This window comes from Aethalodelphis obliquidens, unplaced genomic scaffold (genome assembly GCF_003676395.1).
Source record: "Aethalodelphis obliquidens isolate GAN/ISIS:26980383/991018 unplaced genomic scaffold, ASM367639v1 scaffold11, whole genome shotgun sequence".
Classification (NCBI taxonomy): domain Eukaryota; kingdom Metazoa; phylum Chordata; class Mammalia; order Artiodactyla; family Delphinidae; genus Aethalodelphis; species Aethalodelphis obliquidens.
Genome location: NW_020837955.1, coordinates 11,795,504 through 11,821,976, shown reverse-complemented (window position 1 = coordinate 11,821,976; position 26,473 = coordinate 11,795,504). Strand labels below are relative to the sequence as shown.

The following is a 26,473-nucleotide window of genomic DNA, read 5'->3' as shown; positions in this document are numbered from 1 at the left end:
CTGCATCGGCAGGCGGACTCTCAACCACTGCGCCACCAGGGAAGCCCTCTTGCTTTGCATTTTTGAAGACAATCTGTTTTTGAAGATTTTATTGAAGTATTGCAAAAAGAAAGGTATATAAATCATAAGCTCAATTTTCAAAAACTGAACACACGCATGTAAAACAAGCTCCCTGCATTCTCTTTCAGTCACTGCAGACCCCAGAGTACTCGCTAACCTGACTTCTAATACTATAGATTAGTTTGGTCTGGTTTCAATAGGGCTTGAAAGAGCATGGACGCATATAGTATATACTCTTTTGGGTCTAGCTTCTTTCATCACGTTTGTGAGATTCATTCATATTGTCCAGTGTAATTTTTGTATGTCCATTTTCATCACTGTATAGTATTCCATTGTGTGACTATTCCCCAGTTTACTTTTCCTGTGCATTTTACTCTTGATGGCATTTGAACTGTTTCCAGTTTGGGACTATTAATAATTATGCTGCTATGAACATTCTAGTGCATGTATTTTTGTGGATGTGTGTTCACATTTCTGAGTATAAAGGTGGAATTGCTGGATCATAACATATGCATGTGTGCAGCTTTAGTAGATACTACTAAATAGTTTTCCATGGCCTATTTGTCTGCCCTCATGCCATTAACATATTATCTCAATTACTATAGCTTAATAGTAACTTTTAATATTTGGTGGTGGGAATTTACTGGCAGTCCAGTGGTTAGGACTCTGTGCTCTCACTGACGAGGGCACGGGTTCAATCCCTGGTCAGGGAACTAAGATCCCACAAGCCTCGTGGTGTGGCAAAAAAGAAAGAAGAAAAAAGAAAAAAATTTGGTAGCGTAAGTGTTTCTGATTCTGCTTCAAGATTGGCTTGGGTCTTCCTGGCCCTTTGCATTTTCATTCAAATTTTATAACAGCTTGTCATAGCTTGACAATTCTAAGTCCCTTTTAATCCATAGGCTTCTCCTTCCTCTTTTTTATTTTGCAATTTATTTGTCAAAGTAATAGAGTCATTTGTTGTGTAATGTTCCAAACATTCTAAACTTTGCTGATTGTATCCTTATGGTGTAAGTTAACACATTTGTCCCCTGTATTTCCTATAAATGGTAGTTACATCTAGAGGCTTAATAAGATTCAGCAAACATGCACTTGACAAGCATTGCCTAAGCATTGTGCTTGCTGCCAGATGATATACAAAAATGATAAAGACATCATTCCTAATCTACTGCTTCTTACCCATATGGAAGGTTAAGAGTCAAATAAATGCCTTTAGAGAGTGGCGGCTCAGATCAGAATGTTACTTCCAATGGGGTATGTGAGGAATGGAATTGAAGTTTTGTAAAGGCAATGCCTTTTCAATAGGGCTTGAAAGAGCACTGACAAGTTAGTATTGTTGTAAGCATCAATTAGCTGTGACAGCTGTGTGAATTGGAGTTGGTGGATGGCAGGTGTAGAGGCTAGAAAGGTGGGGTGAGTAACGGCCCCCCAAAAGATATGTCTACGTCCTAAACCCAGTAGCCTGTAAGTGTTACATTATTTGGAAAAAGTGTCTTTGCAGATGTAATTAAGTTAAGGATGAGATGAGATCATCCTGGATTACCTGATTGTGCCCTAAATCCAATGACAAATGTCCTAATAAGAGACAAAAGAAGAAAGACACAGAAGAGAAGGCAATGTAAAGACGGAGGCAGACATTGGAGTGATATGGCCTTAAGCCACGGAAGATGAAAGAGGCAAAGAACGGATTCTCCCCTAAGACCTTCTGCAGGGAGTGCAGCCCTGCCAACATCTTGATTTGGACTTCTGGCAGCCAGGATGTGAGAGAATAAATTTCTGTTGTTTTAAGCCACTAAATTTGTGGTAATTTGTTATGGCAACCACAGGAAACTAATACAGATGGGCTGGAACTAGAAAGTAACATTGTGAAATTTTACCTTACACTGTACTAGGAGTGCTTCCTTCTCTCTGCTATCTCAGTTTTCGTCCATCCAACGTTTGCCTTTAGCAGAAACTGGTAAAAAAGATGCCCGAGTACCTCTTTGATGAAGCAACCACTTGATTAAGGAATCCTTCTCCTGAATTCCCATTTGAAGCTATAATAGGATTCAGAGCACTGTCTTCGGCTGTAGTCTCCGGTCTGCCACATCAAGAACCTAAAAGCACTTAAGCTAGAGAGTTGCTGACCCTAATTTCGCTTTTCTTTAAAGACCCCTGTAAAATAACGTAACGGAAAGTCTGATTCATAACAACTATTAAATTATTTTCGGGTGCAAAACAGCAGAAAGCCATCGGGAGGAAAAAAGTCTTGTCTTACGAATAGTGACTGAAGTACACTAACAATAGTAGTAGTACTACATATAAATGTTTTTTAAAAATATATAGTAGTAGTACAGAGCGGTAGTTTCTATTCTAGATTTGTAAACCCCCGAAAGCCTTGTTTTGTTGTGGCCTGTCCCATCTCCACCTTGCTCTTTGAAGGGCTGCTAGTTTCCCAGGATGGAAACTCCTCCCAGGGTCCCGGCCTCCATCTGGGGGGGCCCTCGAGTCTAACTTCTTCCCGGTCCCCTACCCCGCGGTCCACGTCCCCACCGCACTCTAGAGGGAGCCCGCGGGCCGCGCGCCCGCCGCCGACTGGTTTTGTGCGAGGTCGCCTAGTTCGCAGACCTTGTTCCAACACCTGCACTGCCGGGGCCGACAGCCAATGAGGGCGCCTCCGCAAACGTGGTCCCTTGTGTCCTCACGGTATTCGTGAGCTCCCTGACCCCTGCTAACACAGAGCCAGATACACATCGCCACCCTCACGCGTGCGCCTGGCGTGAGCCGGCCGGGCCCCTCCCCGCCCCGGGAAGCCTGACGGCTGGGTTCCCACAGCTCCCTGGCCAGACTCCGTCCCGCCCGCCAGCTCCGGCCCTGGCCGCCCTCCGTCCCCGCCCTGTCGGGCTCCAGGCAAAACCCGGGGAGGCGGCCGCTCGGAGGCTCCCGGGAGGCGGCGCGGCGCGGCGGACTGAGCATGCGCAGTGAGCAAGGCCGGCTCCGGTGCAAGAAGGAAGCGTTTGCTGTGGTCCCGGCGGCTGCGCTGGGGTATGCGGTACCGGCTAACGTGGCTGCTGCACTCCGCGCTGTCCAGCACCTTCCGCTCGGTCCTCGGCGCCCACCTGCCCCCTCCGGAGCGCCTCTGTGGGTGAGCCGAGCGGAGCGCCTGGGCCCTCGGGGCCCTTGGGTCACGGTGGTTTGGAGCTCGGGTTGCAAAGTGGTGATTCAGCACTTAAAGCCGCCGCCCCTCACGCCGCCTGTCCCGCCGGCCTGGGGCCCGGACGGCCGCACTGAGGCCGCACGGGGCCCGGAAGGGCTGCTCGCGGGGCGGGAGCTAGGGCCCTTGCCCGGAGAGGAGGGTGTCCCTCGGGCGGTGAGGGCGGACGGAGGCTGTGACCCGGGGTCAGCGGGCGTGTGTCACAAGTGCGGGGGGCGGGGGGCGCGGGGCGCGGGCGCGGACAGTCACCCCGGCCCGCTGCCGGGAGCCGCGCAGGGCCGCGCCACTCTGGGGAGAGTCTTCCTGTGAGTGACTGGGAAGCCGAGGCGGACTGTCCCTTGCTATGGGGTAAAGGATCCGAGTCCAGGGAGACCGCTTCTCACCTTCCTCTCAGCTCCGCTTTTTCTTCTGCGGACTGAGTTTCCACTCCTCTGTGGAAATGCCAGCCTTGGGAAGTGTAAAAGTTTGCCTGCCTCCGCCTTAGCGAGTAGCCGAGTATTGGCTTTACTGTGGGAGGGAATTTGGGAGCCGAAAGATACCCTGGGATCCTTCACCGCAGCTCCCTTGTTTTACACCTGAGACAACCGAGGCCCAGGAGAGATTGTGGCAGAAACCAGGATTGGGACGCAGGTTTTTGCCATCCGGTGGCGTGCTCTCTCCACTTGGCTGCTCTGTGTGTACTAGAAATTTTCAGCGTTGTAGTGAGCGCTGAATACCCTTTACTGTGAATAAAGAGGAATTGGCAAAGATGGGCAGTATTGTCTTGCCCTACTTAGGTACATTATTTGAACTCTTCGTCTGGTTTAACAACTATCTGGGACCTAATAAGTGCAGGGTACAGTGATGACCCTCTGTGTAATATCGTCTGCCTTCATAATTGCTGGAGCGGATTGAGATGCCACGAGAGCATAGCCAACTGAGAGGGTCAGAAGCTGCGCAGGTTGTGTTTTAGGAGCATGGTGCGGGACAAAGATAGAGGAGGGGGTCTGGGCTGACCTTTGAAGGAAAGGCAGAAGGTGGGTGTAATCCTACCTAGGTGTGCAGGTTAGCCTGTCTGTGTTGGGAGGACGGTGAGCAGATTAGTCGGAGCCTTAGAGAATTTCCTTGGGGGAATTAAGAAGAAACAAGTCCTGTGTTATAAAAGTAGGATAATACTAGCTTGACCTTTGGATTTTAGTTGGGTTTTTTCTGGTTAATAATTGGTAGGGAGCCATTAGGAGTTTTTGAGGTGGGAAGTGATCTAATGAAACTGGTTGTTTAGGAAACTAGTTTGGTAGCTGTGTGCAGGATTGTAAGAGACTGGAGAGGCCTGAGGCAGAGAAACTGGTTGGGCCTTAGTCTTTACTGCCAGAACTAGGATAGTAGTAGTGGTACTAAAGGAGGCCTAATGCAAATGAAGAATCTGTGGAACTTCTTTTCCCTCTTCTGTTTCCTGCTACACCCCAGAATCCACTACAACATGCAAAAAGATCTCTGAGTTTAGAAAGGGAAGTGGAGGTGCTGAGCATAGGCAGGGTACCTCCCTGGGCCTCCATCATGTCAGAACACTTTTTAAAATTGTTGCTAATAGGCTGTGTTTCGCTCCACCTTATCTCCAGTGTACAGAATTTGTGATTTTAAAGAAAGCATCAATTTTAAGTTTTATACAACTAAAAGGTTTATATGTTCAACTTACAGTTCACTTTTCTCTATGGTTTTCTGCCACTGTTCTTCACTTTCATTGATGAAGTCCAGGGCATGGGTTGAACAACCAGAGCTTCAAAATATGGTGGTTCTCAGAGAGGGAAATTCGAGACTCAAAGCGTAATAAATGAGATCAACCATTTAGAAAGCTCTACACTAAAAATTAGTGGCTGAGGCTAGTAAGGAAAATGCAGGTCCAATCAAAGGGATCAGGGTGTAGTTTTAGGAAGGAACATACTAACACCGGAAGTTACCATATATTCCGATCTTAAGGAAGGTACTCAATCCTACTCTACGTAGTAGGACGAATGCGTTAACTGAGATGGTTACATAGCTGTTTACTGGAAGAGCTGGGATTTAACCTGTGTCTGTCTGGTGCCAGAGCCTGAGCTCTTAACTGTTATTTTATACTGCCTTTGACAGTGTTTGGGCATTCGTTTCCTGTTCTAACCTCTTGAGAAAGGAGTGGTCTTACAGCATTTGTATAAGATCAGTTCATTTAAAAAGCAGCCTCATTGTTCTCTGTTCAGCCATATTGGATAAACGGGAGCTCTGCAGAATCATCTGAACCTAGGGGAACCTGGAGGTAATAGCCCAGTTCCTGGCAACCACTTGAAACACCTGAGCATCAGTCAGCTCACTTTGCAGGTAGCTCTACTTTGCATTTCTCTGTTCCACAGGCTTAAGAAACAGAGGTTTTGCTAGGTGGGGCTACCTATTAAGATTCAGGCTTTTAAACCACTTTTAACCAGAACAATGTCTTTTAACAATTTAAAAGGACCGGATGCCCTTGAATATCTTTAGCATTAGCCATAAACATAAAAAGTTACATTCTGCCTATCTGCCTTAAAGGTTAGAGTTGGGCATGGTCTCATTAGGGAGTAATGTGGGGAGCAGAAGTTCAGTATATGTTTCCTTGAGAATGGGTTTCCTTTCCGTTTTCCTGTTGGTATTTTAGATCTCCTAAACAGGTACCAGAGGCTCAGCCTACCTTTCAGCCAGGGTGAGAAGGCTGAACTCTCTTTCCATAGGGTTAGATCCTCTAAGGTATGTTGGGTTCTGAAGGCTTGGGTAGGGTCTTCCTAACTGGCTTGTCTTCAGTCTGCCCTCACTCTTCTGTCTGTTCATTCAGCCTTACTTGAATGTCTGTTCTGTAGTGATCACTCACTGTGCTCATTGCTGTGGGGGATGCAAAGACAGTCAGTTATAAATTCTGTCCTCAAGGAGTGTTCGGTCATGTAGTGACTCGTCCATTCCTTCACCTCTGACCTTTCACTGAACATCTCCATTTTTGTGTTCTGTTCCTTCTCTCAATTTATTTTGAAAAGCAACTCAGTATTATTTTCACAGTACTCTTTTTCTAAAAATTAGTAGATCATGTTTTCCTCTTTTCTTTTTCTTAAAAAATATTTATTTATTTATTTATTTGGCTGCGCCAGGTCTTCATTGAGGCATGCAGGACCTTTAGTTGCAGCACACGTGTGGGATCTAGTTCCCTGACCAGGAATGGAACCCAGGACCCCAGCATTGGGACTGTGGAGTCTTAGCCACTGGACCACCAGGGAAGTCCCCACAGTACTCTTCTTTTAAAATGGTACTGGGCCTCCCTGGTGGCACAGTGGTTAAGAATCCGCCTGCTAATGCAGTGGACACGGGTTCGAGCCCTGGTCCGGGAAGATCCCACATGCCACGGAGCAACTAAGCCCATGCGCCACAACTACTGAGCCTGCACTCTAGAGCCCATGAGCCACAACTACTGAGCCCGCGTGCCACAACTAATGAAGCCTGCGCGCCTAGAGCCTGTGCTCCGTGACAAGAGAAGCCACCACAATGAGAAGCCCGCACACCACAATGAAGAGTAGCCCCCACTCACTGCAATTAGAGAAAGCCCACGCACAGCAATGAAGACCCAATGCAGCCATAAATAAATAAATACATAAATTTAAAAATAAATAAATAAAATGGTACTTATAAAATTCTTATAGAGTTAAAAGATATAAAAGCTTTTATTCTTCCCAAAGAACTGTATACTTTCTCTTTGCCCATTAAAAGTATGTAACTAAAAAAAAAAGAAAGAAAAAAGTAGGACTCACAGGCCGTTCCCTGAGGGGAAGATATCACACTGCTTGACATATTTATCCCATGAATGAATTAATGGTCTTCCTTCAACACTGGTTTTCTCTGTTTAATTTCCTAGTTTTGCATATGTTGGTGTTATCATTTTCTCAGTTTAGCTTGAAAATTGGAGTAATCTATGAATCTCTCTTTTCCCTTCACTGCCTGTTCCCAAGACCAAACTCTCTTCAATCTTTCATCTTAAAGTTTCTTGGAGTAAACTTGATTATCCATCAGGATCCTAGTTCAGGCCATAATAAATCTTCCCTGACATCTCACATCTTCAAGTTTCATAACTGATTTTTCCAGCCTCCTATTTTCCTATTAGTTGATGCTTATCACTGCTGTTGTCTTGTTTAGACACCATCAGTGGTTATGCATTATTTCAAGATCAAGTCCAAACTTCTTGACCCAGCATTTAAGCATCTCATAAGCTGGTCTTAGCTCAACTTTTCAACCTAACTTCATTCTTCTCTGGTCAGACTCACTAATTTACTGATTCTTGTACATGACCTGTTGATTCCCATTCTAGCATGCCTTTCCCTCTTTTCTTTGTATGACTCAACCTGTCCTTTTTAGACCTTATACAGGCCACACAGTTATCTTTCCTTTTTCTGAACTTAATGATTTTAAGATATTTTGAAATACCCATTTTACATTTAACCATATACTGCCTCATAATTTTTTACTCTTTTAATTATTTAATATTATACATGCCAGAGTGTATAGGACAAAGAAGAATAACAAAATGAACACCTGTGTACCCACCATCTAGTTTAGGAAATTTCTGGTAACTTTGAAGCCCTTTGTGCTCACCTCCCCTGAAGAGATGATGTTATCCTGAATTTGGATATTAATTCCCTTGATTTTTCTTTATTGCTGTATCAATCTTAATGTATTCCTAAACAGTACATTGTTTAGTTTTGTCTGTTGTTGACCTTTATGGAAAATTTTCTTCTCTGAGTTACTATTTTTCATTTAACAGTGTTTTTGAGATTCATTCACATAGATGTATGTGTTCACTGTTGAAAGACAATCTTATGTGAAAATGTCACTAATTATTTTTTTATTCTGTTGTTGATGGAGATTTGAGTTTTTTTTTTTTCCTATCACAAATAATCCATGTGGTAGGCTTGTCCCAGTACCCAATCTTCTCTACCTACACTCACCAGGGTTCTCATCCAATCACATATATGTGTTTCGTCCAATTTGTAGCCACTTACCACATGTGCTTATTTAACTGTAAATTAACTAAAATTAACAATTCAGTTCCTCAGTCACCCTGTCCACATTTCAAGTCATATGTGGCTTGTGGCTGCCAAATGGGGCAGTGCAGATATAGAATATATCCATCATCACAGAAGTTTTATGAAACTGGCTTGATCTGTATTCGGGCAATTCCCAAATGTGTATCGGTAGCCAGAACCTCTCCCCTGAATTTCAGATTTAAGTAATAAACTTCTACTCAACATTTTCCTTTGTATGTCTGATATACATCCTTTTTTTGGTGCATTTTTTGGGTCTTCGTTGCTGGGCACGAGCTTTCATTAGCGGCAAGTGGGGGCTCCCCTTCGTCGCGGAGCACAGGCTCTAGGTGTGCAGGCTTCAATAGCTGTGGCACACGGGCTTTAGTAGTGTGGCACACGGGCTTAGTTGCTCTGCGGCATGTGGGATCTTCCCGGACCAGGGTTTGAACCCATGTCCCCTTCATTGGCAGGCGGATTCTCAACCACTTCGCCACCAGGGAAGCCCCGGATATACATCTTAAACTGATCATGTCCAAAACCTGTCACCAAATCTTCTACCTCAAAACCTGCTCCTGCCACCGTCTTCTCCCTTATCTCAGGTAGTGACACCTCTGCTCTTCCACTTGTTTAGGCTAACAACTTGGAATCATCCTTAACTCCTTTATTGTTCTCATAGCCTTCATCCAGTCAGCATAGACATCCAGATTCAGACTCTTCTCACTGCCACCACCCTGGTTCTAATCACCCTTTTACCCAGATTACTATAATAGCCTCTTAACCAGTTTCCTCGCTTCTGCACCTGCCACTCTACATATAACCTGTTCTTGTCACCACTGGCAACATGATCTTTTTGAAATCCAAGTCATACATCTTTGTAGGGAATATAGAAAACCTTGCAGTTGATCCTCATTTTGTTCAGACTTAAAGTCCTTATAACGGTTAAGAGGGCCCTGTGGCGTCTGACCTTGCATTACCTCTCTGATTTTGTTTCCAAAATGCTCTCACCTCATCCAGTTGCACTGGTCTTGCTTGATTTGCTCTTGCTCAGATTATTTGCACTGTTGTCCCTCTGCTCAGAATGCTCTTCCAGCAGTGAGATCAGGGAGGGCTTCACAGAGAATATGGTAGGCAAATGCCTTTGAAGGGAATATAAAATTTGGGTCAACAGAGAAGGGGAAGAGAAAGAATATTTTAGATAGAAGGAATGGTATTAGCAAAGGCTTAGATGTGTATATTGTTCAATTCACAGTATAATCAAGGCACAGTGAGATTTTATCGTAAAGGAAATAGCCTCAGATACCTTTTGAGTAGTAGTGACACGTAAGCTGTGATTGTGGACAATTAATCTGGCTATTTTTGGAAGCACAGTTGAAATGTAGTCAGAGATCGACAGAGGATAAAGTAGTAGTGCAAATAACAAGGAAAGGAAAATGTCTGCAGAAGATATGTGTGAAAGAAGATTCAGCAGCTTTGACTGGGTATGGGGGGAGATGGAGGAATCAAAGAGGCCTAAGGACTTGGGCCTGCGTGACTTTGAAATTAGCTAGGAGGGACCAGCAGGGTAGAGAAGGCTGTTGTGGGGAGATTCAGCTGCAGGCAGTGGGAAGAAGTCCAGGCAGGTGAGATGTCGGTGCTACCTGTTGGGTGGCTGGTGTTCTAAAGACATACCAAGAGAACAGGTTGGTCAGGTGCAGCGGCAGAGCACAGCAGTGCAGTCAGGTTGGCACTTCAAGAGCTGCCTGTATTGGGAAGTTGGATAACTCGAGGCCCCTCAGGACAGTGGACCAGACTGAGCAGTCCTTAAACATCCAGAAAGAGAACCAAAATGATGATCCAGTTTGTGGATTGGTAGCTCAGGGAAGAGTTCAATTAAAAAATCATGATGGGACTTCCCAGTGGCGCAGCGGTTAAGAATCCGCCTGCCAATGCAGGGGACACGGGTTTGAGCCCTGGTCCGGGAAGATCCCACATGCCACAGAGCAGCTAAGCCCGTGTGCCACAACTACTGAGCCTGCGCTCTAGGTTCCGCAGGCCACAAGTATTGAGCCCACGTGCCACAACTACTGAAGCCCACATGCCTAGAGCCCGTGCTCTGCAACAAGAGAAGCCACCGCAATGAGAAGCCCGCGCACTGAAATGAAGAGTAGTCCCTGCTTGCCATGACTAGAGAAAGCACTCGCACAGCTTTCGAAGACCCAACGTAGCCAAAAATAAATAAAAGAAAATAAATTTATTTTTTAAAAAAATCATCATGATCCTTTGCCCAGTGTTACAGGCTACTTTATTTTAGGACATGTAGAGTTATATTTGGGGGCAGGAGCTCTGAAGGAGCAAGGGTCCCTGTAATGGTATCCCTGGCACCTAGCACAGTGTCTGGCACATAGTAGGAGTCCATTATTTGTTGGATGAATTTGACGGGGACACAGGCTCCTGGAAGTAGGAAGCCCTAACCATAAACATAATTCAGTTTTTGCTTACAGTTTGCCATTTCCATTCTCCTAATGTCAGTGTAGCCAGTAATTAGTATTTGTGTGTGTGTCTCTTATAAAGAAATTAGAGGTGGTAGTGTATTTCCAAGATTTCTTGCAGGTCTGAGTTATTCATAGGAACTACGTTGGTTTGAAAAGGGATAGGACATAAGGGACAGGACAGTGGGGTGGAAAAGGGCTCTGCGTATTGTACAAAGACTCAGTTCAACTGGATTCTGGTCTTGGTCTGCCATGAGCTTGGCCGTGTGGTTGTGGGTGCTGGACCAGATCATCTTTCAAGTTCCTCCCAACTCCATGAATCTGAGACCTTATATTTTTAAAAGCTCTAATCTCTGTTCGAACCTCAGAAGGGATTTTGCCTTGCTCTCTAGCTGTACTTTGGCTCTGAGAATAGGCAGTTTCTCATAATCAGTTGGAGTCATGATGCTAGTATAATGGAGTTGCTGGCAGTAGAGATTGTATAATTGTTTTATGAAGTGATATATAATAAAGAATATTCCTTTGACAGCTCATGTGATACATATCAACGTTTGTAATCGGTGCTCTTTAATAGTTTTAATTTTTTAAATAGCTGTATAGTTGCCTTTGTAGTATAGCAACGAAGTCTCACTCAAGATCAGTTTATAAGGAAGATAATACTGCTTATTATGGAGCTTTTTGTCACAAAGGATCCAAGTTCACTTGCAATAGTAACTGGATAAAAAATATCCAACAATTCAGTGACTAGCATAATGGGCCCTGCAACTCATTTGTTTTTGTTTTCTTCTGTCTATTAAATACAAAAAAAATGGCTTGTGGGGCAAACCTAATATGTAATTGACTTTCTTATTTCTTAAGGAATGAGATTCTGAATTCAGTACTTGCACTGGTGATTTTTTTTCTGAAGAACACATGATCTACTACATATATGCTAAAAATCAAACATTCTGCCTTTTTTGTGTGTGTGGTACACGGGCTTCTCACTGTGTGGCCTCTCCCGTTGTGGAGCAAAGGCTCCGGATGCGCAGGCTCAGCGGCCATGGCTCACGGGCCCAGCTGCTCCGCGGCATGTGGGATCTTCCTGGACCGGGGCACGAACCCATGTTCCCTGCATCGGCAGGCGGACTCTCAACCACTGCGCCACCAGGGAAGCCCAACATTCTGCCTTTTAAGGGAAAACTTATATGAATCTATTTAATACATGGCTGATTTTAAAAATTAATTTTTATATTTACCAAAGTAATACAGGCAGAGTTTTAAGAGTTAAATAGTACTAAAAGGTTTACAGCAAAAACAGCAGTTCCCTGCTCCCAGAGGCAACCACATTCAACTTTTTTTGTGGGGAGGGGGCTGCACTGCGCTGTATGCAGGGATCTTAGTTCCCCAACCAGGGATGGAACCTGCGTCCCCTTCAGTGGAAGGGCAGAGTCTTAACCACTGGACCGCCAGGGAAGTCCCCACATTCAACGTTTTAAGCTATTTATTTTGAAATTTATTTTAATATTTCTAAATAATATGCTAATACTGTTATTCCTTGATTTCTTAATTTTAGGAATTATCTGTTGATTTGTTTTTATGGTAATAAAGATTTAATTCTCTTCCCTTATCCTTCCTTCTTGCTCCATCTTACCAACTAGTTATGTCACAGATTTTGGATATAGCAGCCTTCTGTATTTATATTATTATGCCTTTGCAAATATTATTCACTGCCAGGCTAAGTAGTGTAATCTGATGACATCCTTCTTCTTGTTCATGTTTTTGTTTTTGCCTTTTGTCATTTTCTGTTTACTTATTTCTGCTTCTTCCCAGTTGCTTCCATAGCCACTTAGTACAATTTCTCACGTGACCAAACTTATTAAATGATCTATTGATTCCATATTTTTTCCTTGGAGACTTTCCCTCCAGACACTTTCCCCTGAGCTGCAGTCTGAACTAGTTTTGCTCCAGGCCTGCTGTAAAGTGGTTGCCTGGAATTTCCCTTTGTTTCTCTCCTATAATGAATTTCCTGAATCTCATATTTTGTTCTATCTTGGTTTGCTTCTTCATTCAAAAGATATATGGTATATTTGAAACATGTATTCCAGTAACTTCTTGAGAAAGAGAGCACATGGGAGATAACTTTTTTTTTTTTTTTTTTTTTTTTTTCAGTACTTGGGCCTCTCACTGTTGTGGCCTCTTCCGTTGCGGAGCACAGGCTCCGGACGCGCAGGCTCAGCGGCCATGGCTCACGGGCCCAGCCGCTCCGAGGCATGTGGGATCCTCCCAGACCGGGGCACAAACCAGTGTCCCCTGCATCGGCAGGCGGACTCTCAACCACTGCGCCACCAGGGAAGCCCGGGAGATAACTTTTTAAAGATCTTCTAATGATTTCCTAAACAGAAAAGTGTAGATTTGGGTTTTCATATGAATCTACATATTTGTAAAATAAATCTACAAAATTGAGAAAGATGATCTGAATGGCTTCCACTCTTCCATCCAGCTCTAGAGTTGTAGGATTCTAAATACTTGAGAATTAAATGATTTTACAGATCATTTTAGCAAATGGTTAAAGCAACAAATTTTTGAAGAGACCCTTTGCAGAACTTTGACCAAAAAATGGACACATAACTTTTCTTTTTCTCCCCTTTCTTTTGATTGTTCTTTGCGTATTTCCATTTTATTTTTTTTCTTGCAGTTTTATTGAGATCTAATTGGCATACAGCATGGTGTAAGTCTTAGGTGTACAACATAATGATTTGACTTACATACATCCTGAAATGATTACTACGGTACATTTACTGAACATCCATCATCTATATAGATACAAAATTAAAGAAATAGAAAAAAATATTTTTCCTCGTGATGTGAACTCTTGGATTTACTCTCTTAACAACTTTCATATATAGCATAGAACAGTGTTAATTATATTTATCATGTTGTACATTACATTCCCGGTACTTATTTATCTCATAACTGGAAGTTTGTACCTTTTGACTGCCTTCATCCAATTCTCCCTTCCCCTATCCCTCCACCTCTGGTAACCACAAATCTGACCTCTTTTCCAGGAGTTTTTTTTTTTTTAATATTTTATTTATTTATTTGGCTGCGCTGGGTCTTTAGTTGCAGTATGAGGGGTCTTTGTTGCCGCATGCGGGATCTTTAGTTGCAGTATGTGGAATCTTTGGTTGTGGCATGCGGGATCTAGTTCCCTAACCAGGGATTGAACCTGGGTCCCCTGTGTTGGGAGTGAGGAGTCTTAACCACTGGACCACCAGGGAAGTCCCTGTTTGTTCTTGAAGTATAATTGACCTGTAACACTATGTTAGTTCCTGTTACACAATATAGCAATTTGATATTTCTGTACATTTCAAAATGATCACCACGATAAGTTTAGTTACCATATGTCATCATACAAAGATATTATATAATTATTGAATATATTCCCCACACTGTACATTTTATACCCATCACTCATTTATTTTGTAACTGGGAGTTTGTACTTCTTAATCTCCCTCACCTATTTCTCTCCTCCCCTAGCCCCCTCCCCTCTGGCAACCACCTGTTTGTTCTCTGTATCTGTTTGTTTGTTTGTTCATTTGTTCTGTTTTTTAGATTCCACATACAAGTGAAATCATACAGTATTTGTCTCTCTGACTTAGTCCACTTAACATAATACCCTCTAGGTCCATCCATGTTGTTGCAAATGACAAGATTCCATTCTTTTTTATGGTTGAGTAATATTCCATTGTTTGATATATATATATATATATATATATATATACACACACACACACACATAAACACATACACACATGTATCTCTCACATCTTTATTCATCTATTGATGTACACTTGGATTATTTTATAACTTGGCTATTGTAAATCATGCTACAATGAAATGATATATCCGATAAGGGGTTAATATCCAAAATATACAAAGAACTCATACAACTCAACATCAAAATAAACAACCCAGTCAAAAAATGGGCAGAGAGGGACTTCCCTGGCAGTCCAGTGGTTAAGACTTCGCCATCCAGTGCAAGGGGTGCGGGTTCAATCCCTGGTTGGGGAGCTAAGATCCCACATGCCTCGGGGCCAAAAAACCAAAACATAAAAGAGAAGCAATATTGTAACAAATTCAATAAAGAGTTTAAAAATGGTCCACATCAAAAAAAAAAAAATCTAAAAGAAAAAAAATGGGCAGAGAATCTAATAGATATTTTTTCCAAAGAAGACATAAAGATGGCCAATAGGCACATGAAAAGATGCTCATCACTAATCGTCAGGGAAATAAATCAAAACCACAATGAGATCTCACCTCACATCTGTCAGGATGGCTATTATCAAAAAGACAACAAAGAAGAAGTGTTAGGATGTGGAGAAAAGAGAACCCTTGTGCACTATTGGTGGGGATGTAAATTGGTGCAGCCACTGTGGAAAATAGTATGAAGGTTCCTCAAAATATTGAAAATAGAACTACCATATGATCCAGCAATTCCACTTCTGGGTATGTATCTGAAGAAAATGAAAACATTAATTCAAAAAGATATATGGAGTCCTGTGATCATTGCAGCATTATTTACAATAGCCAAGATGTGGAAGTAACCTAAGTGCCCATCAGTAGATGAGTGGATAAAGATGATGAGGTGTACACACACACAAACACACACACACACACACAAAATGTAGTATTACTCAGCCATAAAAAAGAATGAAATCCTTTGTTTTTAATTGAACTTAAAAGATTTGTTTTTTTTTTTTTTTTTTTTTGGTGGTACACAGGCCTCTCACTGTTGTGGCCTCTCCCATTGTGGAGCACAGGCTCCGGACGCACAGGCTCAGCGGCCATGGCTCACAGGCTCAGCCGCTCCGCAGCATGCGGGATCCTCCCGGACCGGGGCACGAACCCATGTCCCCTGCATCAGCAGGCAGACTCCCAACCACTGGGCCACCAGGGAAGCCCAAAAGATTTGTTTTTATGGAGCAAGTGCATTTGAGATTTTGCTTTTCAAACAAGAAGAAATGAAAACAAACATTAGCTTTCTTTTTTCCTTCTTTATTTGGTTGGTGAAAGTTTTCCCACCTTCCTTTCTTCCCTAGGGCTACTCGGTGGTTTTTGTGTGCTCTGCTGATGGCTAATACATTATTACCCTTATGTTTCCTTCTAAGAGTTTTATTGTTTTAGCTCTTACATTTAGGCCTTTAATCTGTTTTGAGTTAATTTTTGTATATGGTGTAAGGTAGGAGTCCAGCTTCATCTTTTTGCATGTGGATGTCTGATTGTCCCAGCACCATTTGTTGGAAAGACTATTCTTTCCCCCATTGAATTGTTTTGGTATCCTTGTCAGAAATCAGTTGATTGTAAGGGTGAGGGTTTCAATCTATTCTATTAATATGTAAGTCTGTCCTTATCCAGACCACACTACTTTGATTACTATAGCTTTATTGTAAGTTTTGAAGTCAGGAAGTCTGAGTCCTCCATCTTCATTCTTATTTTTCAAGATTGTTTTGACTATCCTGGGTCCCTTGCATTTCCATACAAATTTTAGGATGAGCTTGTCAATATCTGCAAAGAAGCAACCAGATGGGATTTTGATCTCTGTGGGGAGTATTGCTATCTTAAAGATATTAAATCTAATAATCCATGAATATGGAGTTCTTTCCATTTATTCAGATCTGCTTTAATTACTTACAACAGCGTTTTGCAGTTTTCACTGTATACGTTTTCTACTTCCTTGTTAAATTTATTTCTGTTTCATTTTTTGATGCTATTGTAAATGGACTTGTTTTCTTATTGCAATTTTAGTTTGTTCATTGCTATTATAGAGAAGTACAGTTGATTTTTTGTTTTCTATATACAAGATGATGTCTTCTGTGAAAAGAGCTGGTTTTACTTCTTCCTTTCCAATTTGGATTCCTTTTATTTCATTTTCTTGCCTAATTGGCCTGGCTAGAACCTTCAAGTACAGTGTTGAATAGAAATGGCAAGAGTGGACATCCTTGTCTTGTTCTTGATCTTAGGGTGAAAACAGTCTTTCACCTTTAATTATGCTGCCAGCTGTGGCTCTTTCATAGATACCCTTTATCAGGTTGAGGAAGTTCCCTTCTGTTCCTAGTTTTTTTGACTTCATTATGAATAGGTATGAAGAAATGTATTTTGGGTTTCCCTGGTGGCACAGCGGTTAAGAATTCGCCTGCCAATGTAGGGGACGTGGGTTCGAGCCCTGGTCCGGGAAGATCCCACATGCCGCGGAGCAACTAAGCCCGTGTGCCATGACTATTGAGCCTGTGCTCTAGAGCCCACACGCCACAGCTACTGAAGCCTGCGCATCTAGAGCACGTGCGCTGCAACAAGAGAAGCCACTGCAATAAGCCTGCGCGCCACAAGGAAGAGTAGCCTCCGCTCACCGCAACTGGAGAGAAAGCCCGCGCACAGCAATGAAGACCCAGTGCAGCTAAAAATAAATTAATTAAAAAAAAAAGAGATGTATTTTGAAAACAGCCTCATACTTGGCATTGAAAATATTGCAAATATATTAAACAGAGTTTTTTCTTTAACCATTTGACAGTAAGCTGCCAATTTGATGCCCTGTCACTCCCTAATTCTTTAGTGTGATTTCCTGTAAACAAGGACATTCTCCTATATAACCGCAATATGATCGTTAAAATCAGAAAATTAACATTGATTCATTACTGCCATTTAAATCTCAGGTCCCATTCAAATGTCACCAGTTGTCCAGTTTTATCCTTTACTGAAGGATACCTAATGAAAGGATTCATTTCAGAATTAGCGTCATCTTTAGTTGTCGTGTCTCTTTAGTCTCTTCAGAAGGGAAGTTCCACAGCCAAAGCATTTCATGACCTTGACTCTTTTAGAATTTACAGACCGGTTACTTTTAGAATGTCCCTAATTTGGTTTTTTCTGATTATTCCTCATGATCAAATGCAGGTTACCCAGCTTTGGCAGAAATGTCACAAAATCGATGCAGTGTATGTTTTCATTGCATCCTATCAGTTGACACTCAGTTTTGTCCTTTATTGGCTCTATTTACTTTGATCACTTTAAGATAGTTCCTCCCAGGCTTCTCCACGGTAAAATTACTCTTTTCCCTTTGTTATAAATATCTTCAGGGAAGATGCTTTAAAACTATGTAACTGTAATGTTCCTCATCAAACTTTCAACTTATTCATTTTATTTATTTATATCAGTATAGACTTGTGTTGTCCTGTTTTATTTAAAGAGCTTTACTCTGTTACTATCGTGATTTAATCTGATGCTCAGATTGTCCCACACATGGGCAGTGGGGACCCTTTCAAGCTGGCTCTTGTATCCATTTAACATCCATCTTTCTTTTGGTATTTTTTTATTTTTTGGCACAATGAGATATACCAGGCTCATCATCTCATTTCCCAGTCCTGGAATCAACCATTTCTCCAAGGAACCCTGGTTCCTTTTAGTGGAGAATAAAATTTAGAAACCAAGTTCTAGGTGCTAAATGTACTCATCTGCTGTTTGGGGAGGAAGAGGAGGAAGATGGCTACTGCCTGGCCCTCTTATTAGACGGAGCCAGAGATACATGTATATACATAAATAGGTATTTGATATAGATGCAGACACATAGATATAGACAGATACTCTGTACACAGACCCACGTTAACATCTGTATTTATTTCCTGTCTGTATATTTGCGTATATTGAAATCCATGAGCCATACAGATAACCTCCAATTCCAATCAAAGACTACAAAGTTCATTTTAGCTTTTTTCCTTTCCGTGTTTGTAATTCTTTGCCCTGATAGTGAGGACCCTGGTTCTTATTATTCTTAATAAATACACTTATTTAATCCATCCTGCTAGATGTAACCAACATCTCATCATTGCTGCCGCCCCCTTCCCTTTGAGGTGCTTCCTGGGCACTGTCACCCTGTGTTGGGCTGCCCCAGGAGTCATTGCCCTTTTTATTCTGTGAGAGCTTTGACACCCTGCTTGAGGCTGTTTTCTCAAAAGTATGCATGCCTCCTTAACCCTGCTTGGGCCTCAACTACCATGCTGGGCCACCAAGAGCAATTCTACTCTCCTCACGCCACTCAGGAATGGGGATATTTTGAAATTTGCATTAGCCTTTATTTTAAATACCCTAAAGTTTGTAAATAGAGCCGAGTACAAGGCCTAACTTTGTATGTTGTCTATAAAATTCAGGGAATAGAAAGTGATGGAAAAGGGTTTGGGTAACCATGTCCTCAAAAACAACACTATCTTGTCTTTTTTCCTAGGGGTTTTCTGGTTGGTGGCTGTAAAACAGGTGCTGTTTGAATAGGAAGTCGTAGGTGCAGAGTGGGTTGTTGGACTTAAATTTGTAACCATTTATGTGGGAAAAGTATATAAGCACATTTTCTAGAAGGAGGTACATTAAAAATGTGTTTATCTTTAGGTGGTGGAATCTAGGTAATTTGTATTTCCTCATACTTGAAAAAAACTATATACAGCTAGCATAGATAACTTTGTTTCTTTTATTATATGAGTAATTATAAAATAAAAGAAATAAAAATAAAACAAGTGCTTTAAATGCCCAGTACTGAGAACTTTTGCTTGATGGTCCTGGGATGCGGGAGAAGAAAAACGAAAAATGTATGTGCCCATATTCTTAGGAAAGCGTTTGATAAACACTTATTTAGTTTAATTTAGTTTTGTTTTTTTCTACCTTTGGCCTTCTAGTAGCATAGAATCCTGGCTCTTCGCATCTTCTATAATGTAGTGTAGACATCCCAATGCATTAACTTTTTTTTTTTTGGTGGGGACAGAGGGTCTGGATACAGATGTATTTTTAATTTTTAAAAAGCTTTTTATTTTGAACTAATTTTAGACTTACAGAAAAGTTGCAGAAATAATACACTTCCCCTGTACTTAATCATTGTATAATTATCAAGAACAAGAAATTAATATCTTTACCTTTGTAGTTGATAAATATCTTGGAGGAGATACTTTGGGACTGTGCAAATCCTTTTTGACCTTACTTTTTAGCATCCACCAGTAGATCTCTGCAACAGTTAGTACTGCACTTAAAGATGATTATTTCCCTCTTTATTTATTAATTGAAATTCTGTGAGGGAGAAATGTTTTTCTCCCTCATTTGTTTACTTATTTACTTATTTCTTTCAGTATGGATTCACAGATACTTATTTTACTCGACAGGTTAAAATTCATTGCTATCATTATTTATGTGTTGAACAAATTGTTCTAGCTTTGGCCATTAGGAACGCCTTTGGGTTGGCTCCTGTGTACTTTCAATAAGCCCCCATCTTTTTTAGAGAACTACTTTACTTCTGGCACTATAAGGTGTTTCAGACTCATTTCGTATTTTCTTTGCCCTATCCCTGAAATCAACTACTTGATTCTTTTTATTGGAAAGTGATGTTTAGGGATCACAGTCTGGACACTAGATGTACTTACGGTCACTGAGGTGTCATTGCGTTTAGTGGATAGTCTAGCTACCCCCACACATAAACATATTTATGTTTCTAAATCTGGATAGATATACTCCAAATCATGAGTCTGTATTGATATCTCTGATTCCAATTTAGTATTACAAACCTTATTTTAGTCTTTTCTTTTTCCCTATTTATAGTTTCTTCCTCTAACAACGAGTACACTGGATTTCATTATCTACAATTTATTTACTTATTTGATCAGTCCTGGTATACATATAAAGTGCTTTCATAATTGCTAGCCCACACCTCTGTAAGAAACACTTTTGATAACTATATCATGACATTTATGTACAGTAATTTCTGTCTTTATTGTATCCAGTCAAAATACTATTTTCCAGTTAAAGTTAGTTCATTTCTGTCTTTTCTTTAGAAGTTACCTTTTTTTTTTTTTTGCGGTACGCGGGCCTCTCACTGCTGTGGCCTCTCCCGTTGCGGAGCACAGGCTCCAGACGCGCAGGCTCAGGGGCCATGGCTCACAGGCCCAGCCGCTCCGCGGCATGTGGGATCCTCCCGGACCAGGGCACGAACCCGTGTCCCCTGCATTGGCAGGCGGACTCTCAACCACAGTGCCACCAGGGAAGCCCACTGTCTTTTTTTAAAATTACTTTATTTATTTTTGGATGCATTGGGTCTTCATTGCTGCATGCGGGCATTCTCTAGGTGCAGTGAGTGTGGGCTACTCTTCATTGTGGTGCGCGGGCTTCTTGTGGTGGCTTCTCTTGTTGCGGAGCACAGGCTCTAGGCGCGCGGGCCTCAGTAGTTGCATCACGCAGGCTCAGTAGTTATGACTCACAAGCTCTAGAGCTCAGGCTCAGTAGTTGTAGCCACAGGCTTAGTTGCTCCGCGGCATGTGGGATCTTCCTGGACTAGGGCTCAAATCTGTGTCCCCTGCGTTGGCAGTCGGATTCTTAACCACTGAGCCACCAGGGAAGTCTCAAGTTAGTTCATTTCTTTCCCACCCTCTTCAGTATGATTATGTTCATTTCTAATACAGTTTGTTTCTTTTGTTAGTATTTTTATTTTATTTTGCACACTAACATCCTGACTGATTTTAATGGTTTTTTATTGTTTTTAATTGTGAAATATACATAAAGTTTACCATTTTAACCATTTTTAAGTGTACAGTTCAGTGGCACTAACTGTATCACATCAGTGTAATTACTTTGTTGCGCAGCCATCACCACCATTCATCTCCAGAACTTTTTCATTTTCCCAAACTGAAACTCTGTATCCGGCAAACAGTAACTTCCCATTCCCCCTTCCCCTCAGCCCCTGGCAACTACCCTTCTACTTTCTGTCTCTGAATTTGACTACTCTAGATATCACATATAAGTGGAATCAAACAGTCTTTGTGCTTTTGTGACTAGTTTACTTCACTTAACATAAGGTCTTCAAGATTCATCCATGTTGGGATTCTGAACATAAGGTCTTCAAGATTCATCCATGTTGGGATTCTGTATTAACTTTTGAACTGTACTGTCGGAGTCTTGGGAATGCTTGACAGTATCACTGCCACTGAGGGGCCCTGAGATGGTGAGGTGGGGACTCTGACTTCCTCTGCTCCTCTTGAACCAGAGTAGTTTAGTTTTATGATTTACAGTTCTATAAGATTTCAGTAGAGGAAAGCATATTTTCTTTTTAAAAAAATAGTTTGGGAATCACATTATGAATAGTATTCAAGCCTCTACTTTAATACTAGGTGGTCAGGTGCTTCTGACATGACCTAGTCAGTGACGACTATTCTAACTGTTCATCGGTTACCTAAGCATCAGTAGCTCTCCTTCCACCTTCCACCATTAAACTTAGTTTTGCCTGCTGAGGCAACACAAAGTGAGTTTGCTCTTTTACCTAATAGTCTTGGATATTTGAACGTTGCTTTTATGGATTGGTCGTAGTGTTGTGGAAGAGTCCATCCTGATACAGATCCTTTTGGGAGTAGGTGAGAATGCAGATAATTATTCTTTGGCTCGCATTGCTATTGGGATCCTGGAGTCACAATGCCTGGACTCTGCCATTCACCTCTGTGTGGCCTGGTAATCGTTACTGCCCTGTTCAAGCCTTTTCCCTCATCAGCAAAATGGGGACAATAATAGTATCTACCTTACAACTTTGTGGTGAGAATGAAATGAGGAAATGCATGTAATGTATATGTCTCCATCATATAGTTAAGTGTTCAATAAATGTGGACTAATAACAGTAACAATGCCACCATTGCTATGAAGAGGAGAAGAAAGTGTTATGTATTTTATTTTTGGACGCAACAACAGGGGTGTAATTTCAAAGTTGTAGGCAGCCACCTAGATGGGGCTTGAGGGGTAAGTTTTTTTAAAGTCTGTATCTAAATAGAATAGCATCTGCAATTTAAAAAAAAGTCATCAGAATCTAGGCTCTTACCTACGAAACTACCTAAAATTCTTATCTTATTTGTAGAAAGAAACAAAATGAATCCTAAAATTGACAGCAACATTGGGCCAAACCACATTAGGTCAGCAATTGAGAAAGTAGGTTCCGGAATTAGGCTGTGGGTTCTGTTCCATTGTCTGCTTAAAGCTTTTACCTCACATCACAAACAGTTCAAAAAAATTTGTTTGGAAATTGCCCAAGTTGTGAGCCAACAAACTAGTTTCTTAAGGGAACCAAGTTGTCAGCAGCAACAGTGAATGGAAATGGAGCTCAGGTTTTTTCTTTATTAATCAGCTTGTTGTATTGTGAGGTTGCTGATGCAAGTTAACAACAGTAACAAAAAGTTCACTTTGGACTTACAAATTCACTAAGCAGAGACTAGTATGCTCAAGTCCATTAAGTTTTATCTTTTCAAAGATTCTTTCTGTACTGACCTGAAAAGTACAAAGAATAAAGACCAACTAATAGTTTACTATCCATAGATAACCATACTGAACATTTCTGTGAGTATCCTTCCAGGGATTTAGTCTCTGTACATAAGATAAGCTTTTTAACTTGATGGAGTGATTAAGAAGAGCATGGTGCTTTGGTGTCTAAAGACTTGGGTTTAAATCTTAGTCCTTTTATTTAATGTGTGTATGGCCCTAGTCAAATAACTTTGTGAGGTTTAATTTCCCCATCCAGGAAAAACGGGAATAATAGGATCTACCTGAGGGGTTTGTTGAAGGTATAATCCCTACGAAGAGTTTATGCTGTGTAAAATACTGACTGAGCATTCAGTAAGAGTCTGTCCCAGTACCGTGGCTGTGCTCCTTCTAAGGCAGATCCCTTTACTTGTATACTAGATTGCTTACTCAAGGACAAGGTTTCTACAAACCTCTCTCTTTCTCCTTCATTATCAGTTTTCCCCCTCTCTTCATTTAAGCCTTTTCTGGTTCAGATTTTTAAAAATAAATAGGTAGGACTTCCCTGGTGGCGCAGTGGTTAAGAATCTGCCTGCCAATGCAGGGGACATGGGTTCGAGCCCTGGTCTGGGAAGATCCCACATACCGTGGAGCAACTAAGCCCGTGCGCCACAACTACTGAGCCTGCGCTCCAGAGCCCGTGAGCCACAGCTACTGAGCCCTCATGCCACAACTACTGAGGCCCATGCCTAGAGCCCATTCTCTGCAACAAGAGAAGCCACCAAATGAGAAGCACGCGCACCGCAAGGAAAAGTAGTCCCTGCTCGCCGCAGCTAGGGAAAGCCCGCGCACAGCAACAAAGACACAGTGCAGCCAAAAATAAATAGATTTTTAAAAATAAAAATAAATAGGTGGGAGTTTAATAGATAACAGCTTTCTGTGTTTTGATGAGTCTATCTCCTGGTTTTATTTTAAGTGGATTAAATTGGTTGCAGTTATCCATTATTTTTGGATGATGAAGTCAGAACTATAAACTAGGGTCTTTCATCCTGAGCACTGTTGACATTTTGGGCAGATAATTTTGTCATGAACGTTATCCTGTGCGTTGTAGGTTGCTTAGCAGCATCCCTGGCTTCTACTCGCTAGTTGCCAGTTGTACCTTTCAGTTGTGACAATTCATTTGTGACACATTGACAAATGTCCCCTTGGGAAGCAAGTGGTTCTGTTGAGAACCACTGACTATAAACAGTGGCTTGCCTATAGCAATTATAAAGGGATAATTATTTGCCTGTTTTTCTTATAGTCTTATAAAATACCATCCTATTACCAGGCCGTCCTGGAGATGACAGTATACAACTGGAATTTGCATGAGTATATGTTAAGAATGCCAGTAATAACATGGTGACTGTTGAGGTGGTCTGTTTGCTTCTCGCCACCCTAGGAACATAACAGTGGTGATGATTATAAGGTTACCATTTGTGGGTGCCTACTATGTACCAGACACTGCCTGGGGAAAAGCTGTAAAGGCTGTCCAAGTCTGATGCAACTTTAGGTACCTCTGTCAGTTTAGTGCATATGAACACCTCACGTGACTCTTAATTGGCAATACCAGATGAGGCCCCAAAGCCGTTTGACCAAGAGTTCAATAGGATCCAGGATCTGAGCAGCATAGGGGTCATTTGGTAAAGGTGAAGGTATGTAATTACTGAACATTGTCTGGAAGTGGTCATTGAGTCAGTACTGGCATGGAGAATCATACTAAGGCATACAGGTCAAGCTTTCTGAACCAGCATTATCTGAAGAGGGCAGGATTCTCTTTCTGTCAGAACCAGGGTGTACCTGTCAGTGGAACTGAGCCCTCACATGGAGATTCACCACTCTGTACAGAATATGAGTGTTTGTGGTTTGCTTTCCTTGGAGGGCTGTCTTGAGAGAATTATTTACAGATTGATAACTCTTCCTAGACTGTGATTTGAATTAATCTTTAGAGACCATGATAGGGATCTTTGAACTGTCCTTGCTGTTCTGAGGTCATGGAGAATCTATGAGGAAGATGACCCATGTGTAAAATTAATTCTGAGTTTGAGGAAATGTTCACTTTATATAGTATTCTTTTTTTGTTTTAAAATAAAGAAGAGAACCTGTCTAATTCTAATCTTGAGTTAGTGGTGTGAATGTAAATTGATACAGCCACTATGGAGAACAGTATGGAGGTTCCTTAAAAAACTAAAAATAGAACTACCATACGACCCAGCAATCCCACTACTGGGCATATACCCTGAGAAAACCATAATTCAAAAAGAATCATGTACCACAATGTTCATTGCAGCACTATTTACAATAGCCAGGACATGGAAGCAACCTAAGTGTCCATCGACTAATGAATGGATAAAGAAGATGTGGCTCATATATACAATGGAATATTACTCAGCCATAAAAAGAAATGAAATTGAGTTATTTGTAGTGAGGTGGATGGACCTAGAGTCTGTCATACAGAGTGAAGTAAGTTAGAGAAAAACAAATACCATATGTCAACACATATATATGGAATCTAAAAAAAACAAAAAAACGTTCTGAAGAACCTAGGGGCAGGACAGGAATAAAGACGCAGACATAGAGAATGGACTTGAGGACACGGGACGGGGAAGGGTAAGCTGGGACGAAATGAGACAGTGGCATGGACATATATACACTACCAAATGTAAAATAGATAGCTAGTGGGAAGCAGCCACATAGCACAGGGAGATCAACTCAGTTCTTTGTGACCACCTAGAGGGGTGGGATAGGGAGGGTGGGAGGGAGGCGCAAGAGGGAGGGGATATGGGGATATATGTATACATATAGCTGATTCACTTTCATATACAGCAGAAGCTAACACACCATTGTAAAGCAATTGTACTCCAATAAAGATGTAAAAAAACCAAAATCCTGGGTTAGAAGTTGTTGTTTAATGTAAATGTTGAAAATTATTGGTGGGAGAATTTATTTATTTGAAGTTTAATCATTTTGCTTTTATTTGGATCACACTCTTAATTGGATGCTGGGAGTGTCAAGTTTTATCTTGAAATCTTTACTGGGGTCTAAAGTAATTAACTAAAAGCTAGCCTTCCAATCATACATAATGAGTAAAGACTTGTTAAATGATTTAACATATTATTGACTCAGTTGACTCATGCTGTGCTTATGACATGGGTCTCCTAGTTGTTGTGGCCAAGAGGACATCAACAGAAATAATTGTCTCAGGGCTTCCCTGGTGGCGCAGTGGTTGAGAGTCCACCTGCCGACGCAGGGGACACGGGTTTGTGCCGCGGTCCGGGAAGATCCCACATGCCGCGGAGCGGCTGGGCCCATGAGCCATGGCCGCTGAGCCTGCGCGTCCGGAGCCCGTGCTCCGCAACGGGAGAGGCCACAGCAGTGAGAGGCCCGCATACCGCAAA

General features: G+C 41.8%; 1 protein-coding gene across 10 annotated transcripts in view; it reads left to right on the top strand.

Moving 5' to 3' along the window:
• Nucleotides 1-3,013: 3,013 nt before the first annotated feature.
• IDE (insulin degrading enzyme) overlaps nucleotides 3,014-26,473 on the top strand; it is a 113,190-nt gene continuing 89,730 nt past the window's right edge. For 3 of the 10 annotated variants that reach the window (XM_027112052.1, XM_027112048.1, XM_027112047.1), the window contains exon 1: nucleotides 3,014-3,181. In XM_027112052.1, coding sequence (XP_026967853.1) covers nucleotides 3,084-3,181 — 98 coding nt within the window. In that variant the 5' untranslated portion in view covers nucleotides 3,014-3,083. The remainder of the gene's footprint in view (nucleotides 3,182-26,473) is intronic. The other 7 variants (XR_003433826.1, XM_027112045.1, XM_027112050.1 and 4 more) reach the window with 4 other exon arrangements.